The sequence below is a fragment of the Drosophila persimilis genome, unplaced genomic scaffold (genome assembly GCF_003286085.1).
Source record: "Drosophila persimilis strain 14011-0111.01,24,50 unplaced genomic scaffold, DperRS2 tig00000124-arrow-pilon, whole genome shotgun sequence".
In the NCBI taxonomy this organism is placed as follows: domain Eukaryota; kingdom Metazoa; phylum Arthropoda; class Insecta; order Diptera; family Drosophilidae; genus Drosophila; species Drosophila persimilis.
In genome coordinates, this window is record NW_020825294.1 from 13,130,170 (window position 1) to 13,138,536 (window position 8,367).

Consider the following 8,367-nt stretch of genomic DNA (forward strand, 5'->3'; position numbering starts at 1 on the left):
GTTTAAACATCGATAAAAATTTTCTGTACTTTAACACATCTTGTTTTTTGCATAAATATAATCTCCTATGTTTTATGTTTTCACGAATGTTAAATTTGAATGTTTTAATAAAAATAAATTGCTGCAAAGCAAAATAAAAAAAAATTATTAAATTATATTAACGAGAGCATTACGGAAATTGCTTATTTGGGAACAATGAGCAATGTTGATGAAATAAAAATCGATCAGCCTGCTCTTAGTTTTGAAAATTGTATGAGAAATTATTAAAATGATGTAATTGAACATCCAATAACAATTTCTATCTGTTCGAACAGCACCCGAGAACGATGATGAGCACAGAAAACGGCTGGAGATAGAAGAATTAATTGCTCAGAGCGACAACCAAAATATATCTTTGAATACTCTAAAAAAGTTAGCCTTGACGTCCTATGGATTGGTAAACGATAATTTGCGACGGATTCTGTGGCCTCAGTTGGCTGGCGTTGATGTGACTACGTTAGAGCGAGCTCCTACTCTTGATGAATTGCAAAACCACCCTGAATACAACCAAGTAGTCTTGGATGTAAATCGGTCTCTGAAAAGATTTCCTCCTGGAATACCATATGAACAACGTATTGCACTTCAGGACCAACTTACCGTTCTAATACTACGGGTTATTAAAAAGTATCCGAATCTGCGCTACTATCAAGGTTATCATGATGTGGCAGTTACATTTCTCCTGGTTGCTGGAGAAGAAGTGGCGTATGCTATAATGGAGCAACTGTCCACCACGCACTTCTCCGAGTGCATGCAAGAGACAATGGAGGCCACCCAAAGGCGGCTGATGTTTATCTGGCCTGTTGTAAATTTTGAGAACCCAGAACTTTACCAGTTTCTTCAACGTTCTACGGTAGGCACTTTGTTCGCTTTACCGTGGTACTTGACCTGGTTTGGACACAGTTTAAATTCATACAAAGCTGTAGTCCGTCTATACGACTACTTTCTTGCATCACCCATGTATACACCAATCTTCGTGACGGCAGCGATTTTACTGCATCGTTCAAATGAAATATTTAAGGAGGACTGTGATATGGCATCAGTGCATTGTCTTTTATCAAGGGTATGATTGATTTAATTAAGTCAAAGAAATTTAAGTTTATTTTAATATTTGCAGCTACCAGAAGATTTGCCATTTGAAGTTCTATTGAAAACTTCCAGCAAGCTATATGATAAGTACAGCTTGACTGTAATAGAAAAGGAAGTTGAAATTCTAATTCTTAAAGAGTAAGTACAGCTTTCTGAATCAAAATAAAATTATAATATTTCACTTCTGACAATAGAAAAGAACAGAGGAACGTCGAAGAAAAGCTGCTTCTGGAGCGACGAAAGAAGCTTACGCGCTCTGTGTCCAAAAATCCAAGCTACAGCTTAAGCCACTGGTTCCCAAACTTATTGACACCAAAGTCTTTGCTAGTGACAACAGCTGTTTCTATTGTAGTTGGAGTTTGTGCATATTACTACAAGAACCAGTATCTGGCGGCGGGGATTAGCTGAGTTTCGGATGCTTATTTTTTTCTAGTCCCGAGATATATAGTCCGATTTGAACCCATTCGTCCGAAATGGATTTGTATGGCTGAGGTTTCGCTTTAACGTCTTAATGCCTTTCAAATAAATAGGTAAAATTGGCTTGGCCAAGAATTCTTATCTTTTAAATAAGTGTGCTTAAGTTGATTTTATGAATTCTAAATTGAATGAATTTATCTTTTTTGGGCATATGAATGTAAATAATAGTGAATAATTATTTGTTTTTACGAACAAAAATATTACAAATAAACAATAAGTATAACATTAAGATGGTTCTAAATATTGAATGAACTTTTTTTCCAATTGAATTTGTTCAGTGCTTTTTATTTTTCAAGCATATTCTCTAATAAGCATATGAACGAGTTCAGATTTATCTTATTCATTTCAAAAAATACGATTCTTTTGGTTTTATTTTGCCGGCAGCTCAAATTTAGAGTTATTACTTGATGTACATTTTCACCGAATCTACTGTCTCCTAATATTAAACGTGTATCCCACGAAAAGGACTCCATGAAAAACATGGTGTCTTTGGAGCACTTTAACTTGTGTGTTGCTACTTCTGGTTGTCGTGCTGCAAACACAACGGGCACAAGCCGGTTCATTTCAGGACTAAAGTAGGAAAATAAAATTGACGATTCGGCTCTGTTGATATCTAAGTTGTAATTCATGTAGTAAGCCGATAAACTTCGAATGGCCAGCAAAAAATCGTATGGGTTTTGAAATCCATATTTGTGCGACAGCCGGAGCGTCTGTTTCTCTGTTATATTTCCAATAAGGTAATCTACAGCCAAATGAAGAACCTTGTAAAAATATTTAAAATTAGGTAAACAAATTTTAATATCATAGGTCTACCTCGACAAAGATTTCTTTGTTATCTATATTTTTTAGTAGGTCCATACTAAGGTTGATCTGAGGGAATGTGTATGAAGAATGCGTGTATCGGATTTTCATGACATATGAGCAGTGTGACCGACCCTTAGAAATATACCGAAATATAAGTCTCAAGTTTCAAAATATACCGTAAATATACTTACGGACCATTTGTATTCAAGTTCCATTATATTCCTCGTTTTTGATAATCGTTTGAATATTACTAGGTAACTAGGACCTTCAACACTAACAAATTTTATCCGATCGATGATTTAATTTTCTAAAAGATTGGATAAGGTCAAAACATAAAACGTATTGGAGTATGGAACGTCCCAACATATTGAGCTGAAAATTCCCACGACGAAGAGTGGAAATTCCTACCCAGAAAATGAGAGCAAACAGCTATCGATACTATCAACTATATTTTTCAGGTATACAGAATGCAGTGTATATAATCACTAACCATACAGTATATAGATGTGCCAGTTCATACAACGAAAGCGTCACACACTGGCTTGCGCGATCAATACCCCAGAGTGACGTCATCATGAGAGAGAGAGCGCAGAGAGAACATCTTTGCATGTGTTAGTACACACGCAATATCCCAGTGGAACAAAACTTCGTAAAAGATATCGCAAACGAGAGCTAAGCGAAACTCAGCCGTGTAAAACTATTGAATTGAGATCCGAAAACGATAAGAAAATGAATCACTAGTCGCTCAGTGTGTGGCAGTGAAAGTTTCATCTTCGGTAGCTCAAACGGATCTTGTAAGGAAGTTCTCAGGCCGAGGTACAGCTTCTCAGTCTGTCCAGGGCCCGGTCCTTCCCCACAGCAAAATCTGTTGTGTGAGGACCTAAGGGGAGAGCCGCTCGTGGCGAAAGCGCGCCCGTGGGGTGGATCGTGGGGCGGTCGGGCCTGGCCCGGCCACGAGGCGTGGGTGAAGCCGTGCGTGGGAGCTGCAGAGACGTGCGTTGCGGGTCATGTGTGGCGGGAGAAGAAGTTTGGATCAGGGATCGGAAGGGTATGGGATAGGGGAGCCCAGCTTAGCAGATGCCGCATGATCCACGACTCACATCTGCGTCGCCAGGTCCCCAGGGCGAGGGTGTAGGAGAGGGAACCCAGCTTTGCGAATGCCGCGTGAATCCACGACTCACATCCAGCATCGCCGGGTCCCCAGGGGGAAAAGGTACAGGAGAGGAGAAACCCAGCTTGGTGAATGCCGCGTGATCCACGACTCACATCCACTTCGCTGGGCCTCCCGGGAAAAGGGAAGAGAGGGGGAGGGGGAGTGAGTGACTCCTACGGGCGAATGTTCTCAGACAGGTGGGTGGAGGTTGGTGTCTTTATTTTTTCGGATCATTTCCCTACTTAAAATCCCGCGCCTGCAGCGGGGAAATAAGCGCCAAAAAACTTATATTAAACCACATGTTCCGTGACGCGCCGCGTTTACCTGAGCGCTGGCGCCTTCCAGCAAGCTTTGCGGGATGCGACGGTCAGGCGTGCTGACCCGCCAGGCGACTGGGGCGATTGGCCACTCCTGCTCCTCCTGCAGCGCGTTTAGCTCGGGCATCTCGTCGAATGCTGTGAGCAGTCCGCCCGCTTCTGCTTCTGCCAAGCCCAATGACAGGTCGCTGTCCTCCTTTGGGTGGCTCGGGTTTCCTGGTTCGGCCTCTCGGGTCGTGCAGCTCGTCGATTTCGGGTTCGGTGCGTTGGGGTCGGTGGGAACTGGCGATAGCCACTTTATTGGTGCGTGGTCCAGCGGCTGCCAGTCGGGATTCACCCTTCTTTCCGGGGCTGTCGCCTCCTCCTGCGCGTCCCACTCCTGTAGTCTGGCGTGCCACCCGTCGTCCTAGCTGGTGTCCGGGATCGGGCCGTTTGGGTTCGCCTGTCCTCCCAAGATCCAGGCTACCTCCTCGTCTCCGTCATCCCTGGGTATCGGGGACACGGGGCCGTCCTGTAGGCCGGGTTCCTGGAGTAGTTGGGGCAGCTCATTGCCGGTTACGCGGCTGGGTGGCTCGTGCTCATCCTGAAGGCCGAGGTTCCGGAGCCGTCGGGGCAGCGCATCGCCCAGACTGTCGTCGCGGATCCGTAGCGGAGTGGTATCGTCCTCTCCTAGGAGCGGTACCTCTTCGCCGCTTGCGGTGTCGTTGTCTGCCGCCGGGATGATCTCCCTCTTGGGCCTGGGTGGAGTGATGGGCCGTGGATGGGCGAGCAGCAGCTGCAGGATCTTATCGGCGTCCTTCCAGGCGGTCCAAGGGGCCACGTCCACCGCGATGTTGGCTGGAGTGTCCTTCTGGCAGTTGGCCGGCCCATCTTCGTCCTCGCTCACGTCTGAGTATGGGCACGTTGCGGCCCGCTCGGCCTCCAGTTGGCGGTTTAGCTCCCGGACGGAGTGCTTGACCCATGGACGGCCACCCGCTTTCCCGAAACGTCGGTCGTACAGGACCTCTTCATCGGCTGGTGAACCCTTCGTCGGAGCTGCTGTCGTAGTTCGGCCGTGGGGTCAGCGGGTTTTCCATGCGGTACAGGTAATAGGGCGGTGGTGGTGGGGACCGCAGCCGCAGCTTGTGCGCGACTGGGGAGCTGCTCTGTTCCTCGGAGTTGGGGTCCAGGCTGACGTGCCCTGGCTCGACGCGTCTTCGAGTCGCGCGTGGGGTGACGGCGGTGCCTGTTCCTTGGCCTGGATGCTTGCGGCGGCGTGGGCGTCTTGGTGGCTCCTGCTGGGCCCGTCCTGCTCGGACCTCCCCGTCTGAGTCCGATGACCGCATCGCCTCCACTGTGATGATTCCCGACGGATTGTTTCGCGACGTGCTCGGACGGACGACGTCGTTGAGCCATGCCCAGGTCGTGGTTGTCGGTCGGCGGGACGACGGTGGGCCTTCGGGGCGGGCCCGACGTCGGGATGGCCTAGGTGGCCTGGGTGGTCGTGGTATGGCTCCTGTCGCTGGGCCATGCTGCGTTGTGTTGCCTGGTTCTGCTTGCGGGTCCGGGGCGTGGTGTCTTGTTGGTGGTTGGCTGGTCGTGGACCGTGGTTGCCTTGAGCTGGGCGGCGACGCACCCCTAGGATGCCCCTCCGGGCCATCCTCTGCCTCTAGAGGCTGTGCGTCGCTCGTCCTTGGGTTGTCCATGTCGGATCTGGTGGGGGGAAGAAACCTTGTTTGGTTAGAACCTGACCTGTGCCACTGATGTGCCCTGTGCCCTGGGTTTCCCTGATCGGTGCATTTTCTAGTTCTGGCTATTTCTTACTCTAATCCCTTAAGGGGAGTTAAGCTATCTTACTGCGTGTGTACGCGGTTGCCCCTTGCGGGGCGAGGACATTATGGCAGCGCACCACCATAAGTGGCCCTCATGAACTCGCGGTTTCCCTGGTGCTGGGGTCGTCGTCATCGTTGTCTTCGTTGTCTTCGCTAGTGAGTGTGTGCTCGTTGTCGTGGTAGGCCTTGAGGTCGGCTAGTCCGGCCGTTCGTCGTTGTCTTCCCGGGTGCTTCTGGAGTCGTGCTATGGTGGGAGAAATAAATTTAATCACTTTGTAAGGCCCCTCATATTTGGGAGCCAGTTTGGCAGCGAAGTTGTCCGCCGCTTTGGACAGGTGATGTTGGCGTAGCATCACGAGCGTCCCGATCGTGGGTCTCCATTCGCGTCGACGTAGGTTGTAGGTCCTGCTCTGCGTCTGTGATGCCTGCTGGGTATTTTCCTGTACGATGGCGAAGATTTCCTTGAGTCGCTTGGCCTTGTCGGTTGGGGTCTCTGTCACTTCGCCTAGTCCTGGGGTCGTCTCTTCGTACAAGGCTCCAGGCAACCGAGGTTCCCGGCCGAGTACGATGAATGCTGGGCTGAAGCCTGTGGTGTCCGATGTGCTGCTGTTGATGGCTAGGCTGAGTTCGGGCAGCAGCTCGTCCCATGTCCACTGGTCTCCATCGATGTACTGGGCGATCATGGTTTTGATCGTCCTATTGGCTCGTTCCGTGGGGTTTTGTTGTGGCGTATAGGGCGCCGTATACTCCAGCTCCATGCCTGCTAGTTTGCAGAACTTTCGGAAAGAGTGACTTGTGAATTGGGTCCCGTTGTCGCATACGAATTTCCGTGGTGTTCCGAAGCGGCTTAGGATCCGTTCCCGGAAAGCGGTCTCCAGTAGTGCGGTGGTGGCCTTGCGGAGTGGGACCAACTCCACCCACTTGCTGAAGGCGTCGAAGAACACCAGCAACATAGTATTGCCGTGCTTGGATCGGGGCAATGGTCCAATGAAGTCGGCGCAGACGATGTCCAGTGGTTCCTGGGCTTGGCGGGTGTGCATCTTCCCTCCTGGTTTGGTTTGACTCACCTTGTACTGCTGGCACTTGGTGCACTGCTGGATATATCGGGCGATATCTCGGTGCAGTCCGGGCCAGTAGTACCTCTGGGCTATTCGTGTCGCCGTCTTCCTGATTCCGAGGTGTCGGATGGTCGTGGCACTCTTCTAGCACGCGTCGGCGGTGGTCCTTGTGGACACATAGTTTCCATTTGATAGGGTCTTCTTCGCTGGTTCTGCTGCTGGCTCGTTTGTATATTTGGTCGCTCTCGATGATGAACTCCGGACGTCCTTCCGGCTGTTCCTGGATCCGCTTGCGGGGCCTCTGCAGCCAGGGGCAGGGGCAAGGGTCCCGGATTGCCCAGACTACGGCAAGGCACTCTTCCTCGGTGGCCGAGTAGTTTTCCTCTGCCTTGAGTAGTCGACGGCTTGCGTAGGCGATGACTCTTTCTGCTCCGTCGATCTGTTGTGTCAATACTGCTCCGAGGCCATACGAACTGGCGTCCGTTTGGAGTACGAATCGCTCGGCGAAGTCGGGGCATGCCAGGACTGGTGCTTGCGTAAGTCTTTCCTTGAGAGTCTCGAATGCCTGCTGTTGTTCGTCTGTCCACTCCCACTTTTGATCCTTTTTGAGCAGGTTGGTCATGGGCTGGACCACCGTGGCGAAGTTGGGGACGAAGCGTCGGTACCAGGATGCCATCCCGATGCAGCGTCGCAGTTCTTTCAGGGTGGTGGGCGGTGCTAGTTTCTGGACTGCGCTGACCTTGTCTGGGTCCGTGTGGATGCCTTGTTCGCTGATGACATGGCCGAGGTAGACTAAACTCTTCCTGAAGAAACTACACTTGTTTCTGTTCAGTCGGAGGTTCGCCTCTCGCAGCGATGTGTTCTTCTAGCGTGGCTCCGATGACGATGATATCGTCGAGGTACGCGAACGCGTACGGCTCCATGGTGGGTCCGATGACGCTGTCCAAAGCTCGCTGGAACGTCGCTGGGGCTGAGTGCAGGCCGAAAGGCATGACCTTCTACTGGAAGAGTCCTCTGCCGGGGACGATAAATGCTGTTGCCTCTCTGCTGCCCTCGGCCACCGGGATCTGCCAGTATCCGTTTTTGAGGTCCAGCGTGGAGATGTAGCGAGCGTGGCGAAGTCTCTCGAGAATGTGGTTAATCCGTGGCAGCGGATATGCGTCTGGCACCGAGCGGGCATTTAGCTGGCCATAATCCACGCACATTCGCATTTCTCCGGTCTTCTTTCCTACCAAGACGATTGGGGCGCTGTGGGGACTGTGGGATGGCTCGATCCTTCCGTCCCGTAGCAGCTCGTCCACCTGCGCGTTGATGATCTTCTGCATGGCCGGGTTCTTCGGGAAATAGCGTTGCTTCACGGGCCTGTCGTCTCGCATTGTTATCGTGTGTTCGGCGATGTGGGAGACTCCACCTAGTCCGTCGAATTTTGCCAGTTCTTCTTCCAGAAACTTGCCTGCCCACGGCGTGGGGGGTGGCTCGGGGTCTGGGTCTTGCTGCCACGGCGATAGGTCCTCCAGTTCCAGAGCGGTAATGGCGGCCAAGATCGCGGTCTCGTAGTCATCCGAGTCGGCTGGGCGAAACGGGTTGCGTTCCCGAGCTATCTCGGTGTCGGCTAATGGCTC

At 50.8% G+C, this 8,367-nt stretch overlaps 2 protein-coding genes across 2 annotated transcripts; one reads left to right on the forward strand and one right to left on the reverse strand.

Moving 5' to 3' along the window:
- Positions 1-149: 149 nt before the first annotated feature.
- On the forward strand, positions 150-1,692 carry LOC6597917 (TBC1 domain family member 20). Its single transcript, XM_026987319.1, has 4 exons — positions 150-250; positions 315-1,099; positions 1,154-1,263; positions 1,320-1,692. Exons 1-4 carry the CDS (start codon positions 196-198, stop codon positions 1,531-1,533), a joined length of 1,164 nt encoding a protein of 387 aa, XP_026843120.1. The 5' UTR covers positions 150-195; the 3' UTR covers positions 1,534-1,692.
- A 174-nt stretch (positions 1,693-1,866) lies between these two features.
- On the reverse strand, positions 1,867-2,460 carry LOC113565411. Its single transcript, XM_026987320.1, has 2 exons — positions 2,416-2,460; positions 1,867-2,363 (listed from the first exon to the last, which is right to left on the reverse strand). The coding sequence occupies exons 1-2, from the start codon at positions 2,458-2,460 to the stop codon at positions 1,887-1,889; spliced, it is 522 nt and encodes a 173-aa protein (XP_026843121.1). The 3' UTR covers positions 1,867-1,886.
- Between the last annotated feature and the right edge of the window lie 5,907 nt (positions 2,461-8,367).